At 44.3% G+C, this 13810-nt stretch overlaps 1 protein-coding gene across 3 annotated transcripts in view; it reads right to left on the bottom strand.

Moving 5' to 3' along the window:
- Positions 1–13810, bottom strand: part of LRRC20 (leucine rich repeat containing 20) — a 2045340-nt gene that overhangs the window by 1966635 nt on the left and 64895 nt on the right. For all 3 annotated transcript variants that reach the window (XM_069610505.1, XM_069610506.1, XM_069610507.1), the window contains exon 2: positions 12173–12315. In XM_069610505.1, coding sequence (XP_069466606.1) covers positions 12173–12242 — 70 coding nt within the window. In that variant the 5' untranslated portion in view covers positions 12243–12315. The remainder of the gene's footprint in view (positions 1–12172; positions 12316–13810) is intronic.

Raw genomic sequence — 13810 nt, 5'->3', positions numbered from 1 at the left:
ACAGAATCATACTGCTTAAGCCACACCAGCTCTAGAATACACTTCAGAATCAGCCCGTTCAAAGATGTTGCTAGGCCTCTCCTGAAATCAATGCGGAACTTTGTTAGGATACCCTTCTCCACTACCCATTTTTCTAAGTATGTCTGTTCTGTCGCGTCCATGATCATCACTACGTGCTCCCTTTTTAAAAATGAGTATTACAAATAATGTTTGCCAGGACTTTGGGAGCAAGTTGGACTGCATGATTAATTAAAAAAAAAAAAACAGATCCAAAACTGGAGCACAACATTTCTGGGGCTGATTTAAAGAGTAGGAGTATGCTGATTTTGGCCCATCACCCTCAACGTACTGGCTCGCTGAATTCTTACAAGGATATCATGGGCACACTTTCCTGTCTCATGCTCTGCGTTATGAATTTACCCTTATAATATTGCATCCACTGAAACTCATCAATGCAGTTAATGTTAAAGGACATTTGTACCGCGCACTATCACAACCGGAGTGGTCCCCTCGCACTCTGGCGGCTCTGAAAAAGGAAGGGAAGGGAGGTTAGTGGGAGGAAGCTGGAAAAGTGCAAGAGAGCAGTAATGTGCTGTTGGTGGCCTCAGTCCGGTGGGTCTGTTGGCTGGGCCTGGGGTGTTTGCAGCCGGTAGTCATCGTGTGCTGTTGTGCAAGTCTATGTGTGTTTTTGTTTTGTTGTTGCCATGTAGTGAAGTTTGTGCGGTTTGTTGTGCTGTAGATTTGTGGATGTGTTTGGTTTAGAGTTTGAGATGTGTAAGCAGAGGGGGAAATTGTTAGTGCAATTGGTTAGTTGGCCTCTCTACCCTGAATTGAGGCGCTGGGTTTTTGTAATCTCCCCAGATGGGGTTCGGGAGCACCCCTGCGCCTCTGTCCTGATCTGGGCCCGTCCGGCCTTCAAGGTCCTTTTCACATCTGGCCCCTCCATCACCAGCCTCCATCGCCGCCCTACCTGTCTTCCTTTCCCACTCATACGGTCAGTGCACCTGCTAATGTCCACAACTCAGCTAGTGTGGCGATTGCCAGTATCCTGATAATTCCCCACCACTGTGGTACCTGGTGGCAACTAAGGGGCGGGTGCGGGTGGTGGGTGGGATTAGGGTGGGGTTGTTGACTCTGTCTCCATGGGTGTCACCTGTGTTCTGCTCCCAGTTGGCCTGGACAGATTTGTTTTGTCCCTACAGTATTACCCACATTCCAGAAGGTGGCAATGTCCTTCCATTGGATATTGTTGAGCATTGATTCACAATCCTGTTGGATAATTTTCCATCTATGTTTGTTTTTCCCCAATTGTGGTATTTATTTTTTTGGTGGATAGAAATCTATCTTCATTAGATGGTTTATTTCACTGTCTAATTTCATGCCTCTTTTTTTTCCAATTACTTATTTGCTCATCAAAACCACGTGAATGGGGCCCTGTTCGGATTGACTTGTATACTACCCAATGCCAGTCCCATTGGGCCTCCTCAGTGAGGTGCAGCTTGGTTCCCCATGGCACAGCGAGCAAGGAACCCACGTCTGGGCATACCCTCTCACATAGGGAGACAAACAAACCAAAAAAGTGAAGGGTGGAAGGTTCTGCAACATACACACCCACACAGAAGGTTATCTGGTTAAAACCCTACTGGTTACCAGAGGCACAAAAGCAAATCATCCATGATGAACTAAAGAAGATGCTGGAACTATGTGTGATATAGTACCCGCACAGTGGATGGCCATCTCAGTGGTACTCATGATAAAAACAAGCCAATACATGGAGGTCTTGTCTCGACTTTCAACAAGTGAATGAGATATTCAGATGTGATGCATAAGCCTGTCGAGAATTGAAGAGTTGGTCGAAAAGCTGGGACAAGCGAAATTCATTTCCATACAATCTTAAAAAGTGCTACTGGCACGCACGCACGCACCCCTGGATAAGTGCCCTAAATCCAAATCTGCATTCTCAATCCTGCAGGGCATACATCAATTTACAGTGTTAACCTTAAGACACCATGAGGCACCTGCCATGTTCCAAGGCCTGATGGATCGCATCCTGGTTCCCTGCCACACATTCGGCTGAGCATATTTAGAGGACATTGTGATCTATAGTTCATGTTGGGAAGAACAACAACAGTGCCTCACAGCCATCTAGAACCAGTTGAGGAAAGCCCATCTGATAGCTAACCCCAGTAAATTGGGCTTTCAGAACTGCAAAGTGCTACATCAACGAGCTAAAGTTAAGGCTGTGCAACAAGTACCAAAGCCTTGTCAAGAGGGGATGGGAACACCTCTCAGCCTGGGTGGGAGTGCTAGAAGGGGGCAATCAAGAGTCATTCCTATGCCCGAGATGGATGCAGCAGTTGAGAGAGACCCAAATCCTGTCCTCCTCCCCTTGTGCCAGCATGTTTTTATGAAAAACACTGTTCTCTCCATTCTTGGCTAATTTTCAGATACTTGACAGTGTCTCTGTTAATTCTAGGGCTCCTGCATCAGTGTCATAAGTGAAAATAAAACTGTCAATCGGAAGAGAGATCTGGCACACTGCCTGACCGCCACAGAGATCAGCTGTGCAAAGAGAAAGAGAGAAACACCAAACAGAAGAAAAACAGAAACGCTACTGCCAAAGCACCCCCTAGACGCCAGCGTGATTTAAAGATAGTGAAAAGCTGCATCCCTACGCAGAAATCCATGGATCTCACTGAGCTTTCGAACACTGCAGGCAAGCCCACACATCAAATACCTAAAGGTAGTGAGGAGGAGGGAGTAGTAGTGTGGCGAAGAGAGGTGACATCAAAGGCTGAAATCGAGACCTAAGAGGGTGAGAATATCGAATGGACAGAGGAGTGGAGGGAGGAGCTAATTGAAGTGGATGAAGAATAACAGTAGAAAAGGGAGTGAGTGTAATAGAAAGGGGCCTGAATCAACCAGTGTATTTGCAAAGCACTATCCAACTTCCCATTAGAAAACTAATCATTGGATAGTATACAAGTCCCGGAGGGAGTCTACAAATAATACATCCAGCCTTTAGGTTATTACTTCCAGCTGAAAACAGGACTAGACATTGGGGGTCAACTACCGCTGAGGTCAGGGATGCTTGGTTTAAGGTGGAGGCTCTAAACTAGATGAGCTAGAGAGAGCAAGAGAGATGACCAGAGGCCCCACAAAATCGTCATTAAAAACCCTTGAACAGCCTTTGAACTGGAAGTGGTTTTTGACCCATCTTTGACACTTACTAATAACCATAAATATGGTCTCAATGACAAAGTGAAGTGGCAGGCATAAGAACAAGTAGAAAAGTGGGAGGTGCCTTAAAAAATGAGGAAATTCAAGGAAACATTAATTACATTATAATTCACTTACCATATTTCCAATTGACATTTAAGAACTTGGCTTCCCTTTAATCAATTCTCTCTTCTTGGGGTTTCCGCCTTTGATCAAGAGCTAGATTCTCGTTTCAGTTGATAATAGATTAAGATATATTTGCTATGTTTCTCATATAAAAACATTTAATTAAATAAACCAGTCCTCCATCATTATAACCTCTCCATAGTGACCCCTTTTGGATTAGAAACAATGTGTTGTGAGACTTTTTCGTAACATAGTATTTTCACAAAGGAATAAACTCAATGGATTAATTTTGAGTTCATTACATCTGCCATAATACAGGATTGAAAAGCCTATAGGTAAACAAGGATGTCATCCCATAGTTTATATCTGCATAATTGTATCAGCATGTGGGACGCATAGACACATGCAAACACTCATGGATTCTGAGGAAATTAACGTAAGCAATGTAGTTCGACCACCCTGCTAATGACGGCGATGTGGAAATGTTGCTCAAAAAAATACCTACAAAAGAGATTAAAAGGTAAAACAAGCATTAAGAAATAGAAAATGCAATGGAGATGTGGGATAATGGTGCAAAAAATGGGTCTGACTACATACCTAAAAATAATGGCTTAATATCAACTCTTTAAGAATAAAAGTCTGTGTGGAGTTGGGGTTGACCCAATTAAGGCAAGATTTCGGGAAGGGGGGTTGGGAAAGGGGCCTGATGAATTATAGTCAGACAATCCTGTAAAGTAAATGGCAAACACATAGTACAAAAAGACTTTACATTTCTAACAGGCGATTTATAAACACAATAGAAGATAAGTGATAGTCTCCATATTTGCGTTTTTGAACTTGGTCATTACAAGTGAAGGTCACGTCTAGGAAAAAAAACAAAGATACATACAAAGGGCTGCTTTAAGTTACATAGTAAACACAGGTAATTTAATCAAATACATTAGATGTTTCTAGCACCGATATGCCATACTATGAAAATGCTTGCTCTGCTTGTCCAAGAATAGCCATTTGGTATTTTTATTACAGAATTAGCTGTTTTTAAATGATAACAATATAAATTCATAATTTGGTGAGTTATTCAGCCTGATATTGAGTAATATATAACTTGAAAAAATGGTCCAAGTGCTATGAACTCTACATAGCTTTTAGCTACATAAAAGTTCATTTGTTTGCATATTTTCTATGCGACCCAAAAGTTGGTAGATTAAGCCTACAGAGAATGCACCATTTGAACAAGTGAACATTTTTAAGAAAAATAGCAAAAAGCATCAGTACTCTTCACAGGTTCTACAGACAGACTAACACTCTCCAATTATTGAAAATCCATGTTCCTGTGGGTTGCTTTTCCGAGTCACTTATCGCTTAATGTGCTTTGCACTCTGAAGTAAACTGCACTAATTATGGGTACATGTGGTTGGCTGACAAAATCCAAAGTACACGCGGGGGGGGGGAGGGGAGGAGTCTTCTGGGCACTCTCCCCACCCTGTCGCCTCACCCTGGTGTGGTGCAGTGCAAATATCTCGTAAACGATGCGTCCTACGGCTTTGAAACGTGGTTTTAGTTGTTCCACAGGGACCACCGAGTTTTGTAACTCGCATTGAGGTGCTTAAAATGAGCATTGTCCAGTCCTTCTATGAACACACTTATGTTTTGCAGATTTCAGGCAACCATCCCATGTGTGAAATGTCGAAATGTCACGTAGCCAGTAATGTCCGGAGTGTCCTAACAGGTAACTGTGCACATTTTGGTGGTGCAGATTGGTGGAACAGTGTGGAGTTGAATAAGGTGCAAACTAACAGAATTTGAGAGAGAGAGAGAGAATAAGAATATACAATATAAAAACAAGGACATCTTTATATATATAATACATTACCCACAGGTATTCATAATAGAAGTAGAAATATATACAAATGCTGTGCATAGGCTGACATCTAGTGGAAGCTGCAGAGTATTACAGTTGTTGCTTTCGAAATTCGAAAAGGGACGTCGACAGGGCGTGCCAGTAATACGATCCCTAGTGTGACGTCCACTGTGCCCATGATCCCACACGTGTCGAGGTCCCTTGGAATTTTATTTTTCTGACATCAGGTAGCATCAGGTGCAGCATGAGTACAGTTGTATCCAAGCAGTTATGTATCAGACAAGCTCATAAGCATCCATGCGCCTTCTTTCCTAGGGGAGGAAAGGTGGATCGCATGTGAATCTAAGCAAATACAAGCATCAGAAATACGATTACAGTGAGTAATGTATCCCTTCTGAGGCTTGTGAAATCTGCTTAGATAACATGCTGTGCATAGATTAGTGAGCAGTGGAAGAAGGAGGTTGGATGTGAGAAGGTTCATGAGTGTCTTAGAACCCCTTGTCCCACTTGTGTATTGTAGTATTGGAAGATGGTAAGAAGTCATCAGGAAGCAGGTATAACACCGAAAACTTATGTATATAAAAATGAGCATGTTTATTTATAGTTACAGGGCAAGTTAAACAGGAAAGGCAGGAGCTAAATAGGTAACATCCTTTCAGTTTGGTTCTCCCATCCTGTAATACCAACTATAGCTATTGGAACACTAATGTCCCATATAATTCTAAATCACATCACCGTATTCCACTATCTGCACAGTGTGCACCCAGTGCAGATAGATACTATAAATGCTACACGTATCTGTCTTGGAACGAGTGTCAATGCAGTAGTGATGAGTGAAAGTATGTATTGAGCTCCATGTAGCTGCTTTGCAAATACGATCTAAAGGGACATTTGCAATGATAGCCAGACTAACTCCGGTACCTCTTGTGGAGTGGTCCCTTGGCGTAAAAGGGCAGTGTTTTATCTGATAGGGAATAGCACAGTTGGATACATCTGACTATCCACTTAGAGATGGCATTTTTAGAGATGCAGTCACCTTCTCTGCCTGGCGCTATGGAGACATACAGTTGATCTGTTTTTCTTAGCGGTCTGGTCTTGTCTACGTAGTAAAAGGACTGCTTTCCTCACATCTAGTGTGTGGAGTTTTACCTCCGCTGAGCTTTTGGGTTCCTGGAAGAAAGCCGGTAGCTCGATTGACTGGTTTACATGAAATTTGGAGATGAATTTAGGTGAGAACCTAGGGAGAGTACGTAAAACCAGCTTGTCCTTGTGTACAATAAAGAAAGGATAGGATCCTGCACTGACAATGCTTGGATTTCACCAACTCTTCTTATGGTAGTGATAGCCACTAAGAAGGCAGTTTTATAAGTCGGGTGTTTGAGACTAGACTTATGCATAGTCTCGAAAGGGGGTCCCATGAGCTTAGCGAGTACCACATTGAGGTCCCATCGAGGTCCCATCCTGGTGGCGGGTTTGAAATTGGAGGGTGTAGTCTCTTTACCCCCTCCATAAATGCTTTGATGACTGGTACTTTCCACCATGAGACCTTATTATGAGAGGTTGTGTAGGCTGATAGGGCCGCCAGGTGGACTTTTAGGGAGTTAAATACTAACCTGTGTCTAGCAATTTGGAGTATATAAGTTAGAACGTGTGATGGAGTACATTCTACGGGATTGATTTGTTTAGCTTGTCACCATATCACAAATCTTCTCCATTTGTCGAAATAACAGTGCCTAGTGTTTGGTTTTCTTGATTCTTGAGGCAGATTGAGATGTCCAAACTCTACGACTTCAGGAGCCATGTTGCCTAGTTCACCGAGTGCGGCTGTGGGTGCACAGTTAGTCCCTCGTGCTAGGTGAGTAGGTTGTTCTGGCACGGGAGTTTGATGGGATTGCACATCGCCAGTTTGTGCAGATGTGGATACCATGGTTGTCTTTCTCATATATGAGCAACTAGGATAAGCATCATTGGTTCCTTGTGCATCTTGTTCACCACCTTCCTCATGAGAGGTGTTGGCGGAAGAGCGTAAGCAAATTTCCCTGACCAGTTCATCTATAGGGCATTCCCCTTGGAGCCTGGCTGGGGGAATCTGGATGCGAAGTCTGGGCTTTGACTGTTTTTGCCTGTAGCGAATAAGTCTATAGTTGGGAAACCCCATTGAGAGAAGAGGTGTTCTACTACTCCTTCGTGTAGACCCCACCCGTGTTCCTCTGGTAGGGGATCTCTGCTCAACGAGTCTGCTAGAGCATTGAGTTCCCCTGGAACATGTGATGAAAGGAACATTTTCTGTTTGAGTGCCCATCTCCAAATTTGCAGTGCAAGTCTGGACAGGTTTGGAGAATGTGTACCCCCCGGTTTGTCGATATAAAACATTGCTGTAGTGCTGTCTGTTAGGAGCTGCACAGATGGGTTTGATATATGGGGCCCGAATGCCCGGAGGGCTTTCAATACTTCCAGAAGTTCCAAGAGATTGTTGTAGTTATGAGCTACAGTGTGGGACCAGAGAACCCCGAGCTGTGTGGTGAAGGTAGTGAGCCCCCCCCACCCTGCCAGTGAGGCATCTTTTGTAACAACCACCTGTACCTCTGGGTCGTAGAAAGGTTTCCCTTTCGTTACATTTTCACTTGTCCACCAGCGAAGATTTTATACAAGTGTTGGCAAAAAGATCACTAGATCGTCCCACTGACCATTGCCAGAGACCACTGTTTCGCCAACCACTCCTGCATGGGTCGCAGGCGCACGTGAGGAACTAGGTAAATGCAAGATGCCATCATGCCTATTAAACACATTGCTTTGTGCACCCTTATCTGGCGGCTGGCCTGATAATGTGGTATTTGCAGTAACACATTTTTTACTTTTTCCTCTGAAGGAAAGATGCATCCCTCCTCTGCGTTTAAGACAGCTCCTAGGAACTGTTTTGAAGTGCTTGGCACTAGGCTTGACTTTTTCTCGTCGATGGAGAAGCCCAATTGAAAGAGGAGGTTGATTGTTCTCTGAATGTTTTGTCTGCAAATCAGGGGTGATTCCCCCGTTATGAGCCTTTCGTCCAGGTAAGAGTACACTGGGATTGCCTCCCTGCGAAGGTGTGCTGCCACCACCGCCAGTACCTTTGTGAATACCCTTGGAGCCAAGGCTATTCCAAAGGACAGCACCTTGAATTGGTAGTGCTTGTTCGCTATCTTGAAACGCAAGAATCTTCTGTGCGCTGGGAACATTGAAATATGAAAATAGGCATCTTCCATATCCAGCGTTTCCATGTAATCCCCCTTTTTTAGTAGATGAATTACCTTTTGTAGCGTACTCATGCAGAACTTTTGTGGCTTGACATACTTGCTTGCAGGGCGCAAATCTAATACTGGGCGCATTGCTAGATCTTTCTTTGGCACAAGGAAGTAAGTTGAATGGATACCCCCGTTTACTTGGTTGGCTAGGACCACTTCTATGCGTCCTTTAATAGAAGTGTGGCCATCTCTTCTATAAGGATCCACTGATGTTCTTCCGAGTGCATTTTCTGTCGTGGGCGGTGGTTGCGGGGACGTTGAATTAGTTCTATACAGTAGCCCCCTGCTACTGTTGACAGCACCCATCTGTCTGAGATGATACCATCCCATGCGTGGGTGAAGTTGGAAATGCGTCGTCCTACTGGAGAAGCATGGGAGGGTACCTGGAGCAGAACGTGATTTGCTCTGAGGTGGGGTGACACCTGGAGCAGGGCCTCTGCCCCGACCACAACCTCTGTATTGTCCTCTGGGATAGCCCTTAAAGGATTGTCTTTGATCATTTCCCCAGGAGGAACTCTGGCCTTGATTGTAGCTGGATCCTCGTTGAGAATTCTGGCCTCGAAACCGGTGAAAATTCCCGTTCCCTCCCTGTCCAGAAAGCTTGTTAGTGAGTTGACCTAACGAGTTTAGAGTGTCATACTCATCCTTTGCTGTTTTAAGTGCGTCTTCAACGGTCTTACCGAAAAGCATGTTAGGTTCCACTGGCATGTTTATAAGAGTGGCCTGCGTCTGCGGTCTAAACCATAACTGGCGCAGCCATGCATGCCTTTTAATCACAGTCCCTTCGGCAATTATTCTACCGGCATTATCTGCCGCGTCAAAATTGGATTTAAGGAGACAGCTAGACACAGCCCTCCCATCTGCAGCCAATTGCGCTAGTTGGGATCTGAGTGGCTCTGGGGCAGACGAAAGTAAAGCAGACATTTCTTCCCACTTGTGGCAGTTGTAACTAGCCAAGAGTGTTGCATTATTTGCTATGCGAGTTTGATAGGCCACAGAGGAGGCGACGTTTCTGCCCATGGCATAGATCTTTTTACTCTCTTTATCTGGTGAAGCCTCAGAGGAAGCAAGGGGAGTGCCTGCTCTCTTTCGAGTTGTGGTCACGACTAAAGACTCTGGTTTTAAATGGCCTCTAATATGTAATGGATCTGATGGTGCAGGTCTGAATAATGTTTCCACACGTGGTTTAACGGCCCGTGTGAGATTAGGGGCATCCAAGGATGGTTGAATTCTGCACTGCACTGATTTCAGTAGCGGTATAAATTGGGATACTGTTTTTTTGTCCCCCAGAATTTGTTCTGCAAAGTCTCTATCTTCCTGAACCTCTTGTGTGTCAATCTGGAAGTGTTCAGCTGCCTTGGCTAGAACCTCATTGAGGAGAGGTTGGTTATCAATGGGAGAATCGACCACTGGGGTGTCCTGGTTAAGAGGTGAATATATGAAGTACATGTTACCCTCCTGATCTGCTTCTGGGTCCTCGTCATCCCCATGATAAGGGTCCTATGTATCCTCATCAATAAGCTGAGGGTCAGATGCCTCTTCAAAGGAGAGATCTTCTTGGTTTGATTCAGGGTCATAAAGATCTATGACTGTACTCTGAAAAGGGACATCTGAACGAGATTTCTTAGAAGGGGGTTTGAGTAGTGAACCAGAGGCGGCCGAGGTGGGGGGGTTGATAGGAAACTGAAAGTAATCAGGGTTTTTCTCATAAAGGTCATTCTCTTCATTACTCTGTCAATATATTGGAAAGACCATTCTTTAGAACTTGGAATGACCACAGACTGGGGGGTAAATCCTAGGTCATCATCAGTGGGAGGTACCACTTTAGGCCTAGAATCCTTGGGTTTTTCTTTGAGCTTGGATTTTTCCCTCTGGGGTGTCTTTTCCCAGGAGGGCTCTTGTCCCTATGAGGGTTTTTAGAGGTCTTTTTGTGATGTTTCCCCGTGTCCTGGAGCTCAGAAGAGTGTTTTATCGACTTTTTGGGGCCTGTCCCCTTATCCGACGGCGAGCGTCGAATTTCGGCTGCGGGTAGGGCTGAGGCGGCGTCCGCAGACGATCAACCTTTTGGAGGGATTTTTTCGAGAGACACCTTTGCCGTCTTTTGACGGTAGGGCCCTGTCTTGTGGTGATCTCGAGCGCGATTGCCCAGAGAACCGGGACTCGGTGGACCTTTCCTTGGTGTCGATCATTGTCGATCCGTCGTCCCATGCGTCGAGTCTCGACTCGGGCTTATGTGTTTAGTGGTGTGGGTTTTTGTAGCGCTACCGCCGCCGGTTGTAGTCCCCACAACATGGCCCCCGGCCTGTCCTATGGGGTCGGGGGCCTGCGCTTGAGTAGCTGGAGCTACTCCGTCACCCTCGCCATCCGAAAGGACGGCATCGCTCCATCGCTGAAGGCGCCTTCCACCTATATGGCCTCGAGCTGCCTGGCGTAGTGGGCCCAGCGTTTCGTGGAGCGGTCCTTTAATGGCTTTGGCTTGAAGAACCTGCACGCTCAACAAGACGTTTTGACGTGATCTCTAGGAAGGCACAAGTTACAAACAAAGTGTTTGTCTAACCATGGAAATGTGCGGTTACACTTGGGCCAAAATTTAAAAGGAGTATTTTCTATAATTATAGGTTATGGTTATGGTAGCTGGCCGAACAAAGTGTAGGAAGGGGAGAATATGCATCCTAAAATGGCCTCCCGCCTCTCTCCCTACTGACTGGGCTGAGGCCCGGTTCGGCCTTCCAAGGCTGAACGGTCCGTCACGGTAGTCTTCGGCGGGTAGATTTTTCTGTCTTCACCAGTGTGGTTTTTCAGAGGTCGGTGAAAGGATAGAAAGAAATACTATTGCTAATTGTAAATAGTCAATGACTTTACGCCAAAAGGAACTCCGCTTAAATGCGTCTGTCTAGTATGGCGGAAAAAAACAATCTGAGGGACCTCGACGTGTGAGGGATCATGGGTACAGTGGACGTCACACTAGGGATAGTATTACTGGCACGCACTGTCGACGTCCCTTTTCAAGTTACAAAAGCAACAACTGTAATACTCTGCAGCTTCCACTAGATGTCGACCTATGCACAGCATGTGTATATATTTCCACTTCTATTATGAATACCTGTAAAAGAGTAGGTGTATGGCAGACAAACTACCCGATAAATACAAAAGGGTCTAAATGGTGTTCCCTATAATGTACAATCAACTGCTGAATATGAGGAAGAATTTGAGGTTTAAATGTTTATATAGATTGTCTTTTTTTGTAAAAATAATAAAAATCGTACTTGTTTATAATAAAAGACAATTTTTTCAACAAATATTTGACATCAAGATGGAACACCTTCTGACAATTTTAACCTCAGTCTAGAACAATCCCGGAGATCCCACTTTGCTTACAAAATCTCGGGTTCACCCAAGATATACAACATTATTGAAATATAGTTATCTATGATAAGACACTGTTTTTCCAAGATTATAGTCAAACCTTAAATGAGGATGAGTTCCAACCTCACGTGTAAAAATTACTATTTTAAGATGTTTATCCAAAGGATGTAATTTCAGTTCACATTGTCCATTCAGTAAACCTGGAACCTTATCAAAATAAAAGTATATAAAAATAATTCAACAGATAAACTAAGGTTTTTATAAACGATCGGAGTACCTCAGTGCTAAATCGTAGAGACAGGCTAAGCAAGTTACTTACTGAGGAAGTCTTCTTCATTTTCCACGGTTTCGTTGACTTTTCTAGCAACACGGGCTACAGCTTCTGCCATTTTCTTTGCCTGAAGGCGTAGCTCCAGGTCACTTGACTCCTGGTCTTCCAGCGCAATAGGGTTCACAAATCAACTGAGGCCAAAAAAGGAAAGATATTTAGAAACCTGTGATCAGACCATACCCGGTCACAAACATAAGCCCCAGTACCAAAACATTGACGTTTACAGTAATAAGGGACCCCTCTCTACTGACAATCAACAATGAACAAAGCCAGATAAGCTGTTCTATGGAGCGTCTACAACCATGTTTTAGCTCACCAACGTTCTCAGAAAAGAACTGTACATTTGTTTATCGGTCCGGATATACATACAAGTGTGGTCTACACTGAAATGCAAGTCAATTCTCCAGTGAACAGGAGTACCATTAGACACCATAAACACTCATTTCTTCTTTGTTAGGCATGAGCAAGGTCAAGCAGACCCCCTCTAAGGACAGTGTGCAAGGGACCCATTTATGGATTACCTTGGTAACTTAGCATTGCCTAGCATTTCAGTGCTGGACTGTTCTTGTGAATGGGACAAGACTGGTATGCAATTTGATGTTTCTCCTCTTAAAAGTACAGAGAGCTGAAACAGGGTTATAGACCTTTGAGTGGAACCATCCCGTTGAGCAGATTATTTTTCCCAGTTTGTTTGAACTCGAGTGGTTTCTGCATTTTTAAACATTTCACTCTTTCAAGTTTTCCTCCTCTGAATGAAACTTCCATCAGGAGCAGTAGGATATCTCAAGTGACAATTCTTCTCAATTCCATTCTAGAGGGCTATGTCTTATTGAAAGGAAACAACAAAGATGGTTTTAATTAAGCAATAAATCCTGATGGGCGGTGGCTTTTTACAGAGCCAGGTAATGCCTGGTCCAGTTAGAAGCCAGAGTGAAGTGAGGACTTTATTGTTAGCCTGGGGTTTATTGCTATTAGCATCCCGGTATGCGATACCGGATGCTAATAGTTTGTTTCTTTCAAGTTGAGAAACTGTGCAATCTCTACTTTGAGAATTTCTGCACAAACTTAGGCCTGGGATCTGCAACCTTTGGCTCTCCTCAGGTTTCAAACTCCCATCAGCCCCTGCTAGCTTAGCCAATGTTGAGGATGTGAGCTGCAGCTCAAAAATCGAAAGATCTGGATGTTCCAGACCCCTGCCTGAAGCGAAAGTAGTGCATGCAGCAAAACGTTCAAGAAGACACCATCAGCCCTCAACCCGATGGCTGAAGTACCAGGAGTGTTGGCTAAACCGCCTACTCGGCCCTCACACTTCTGCAAATCAAGAGCAATCTTAAACAAAGATGAAACAAGTAGAGTTAAGATATATTCGTCCTTCCCCTTTTGTGGCGACATGGGCCGAGGGAAGGCTCTACTCTCAAGTGGTGTGAACGTGATCCAGTAACAACCCAAACAGCAAAGTATAAAAGTCCAAAATAAAGGGAATGTCCAATCAAGGTTCTACAGAAATATAGATACTTGTATAAGCATGCTCAACAATACTTCAGGGATTCCGGAATAGCCACTGAAGTAGCACCTGCTTGGATAGGCAGATCCTGCCCACCTCCCTGGCAGACTCTTTTGAGTAGT

This window comes from Ambystoma mexicanum, chromosome 8 (genome assembly GCF_040938575.1).
Source record: "Ambystoma mexicanum isolate Mex_15411 chromosome 8, UKY_AmexF1_1, whole genome shotgun sequence".
In the NCBI taxonomy this organism is placed as follows: domain Eukaryota; kingdom Metazoa; phylum Chordata; class Amphibia; order Caudata; family Ambystomatidae; genus Ambystoma; species Ambystoma mexicanum.
Note: the sequence above shows the minus strand (reverse complement) of the source record. Positions and strands in the feature narration are given on the sequence as shown.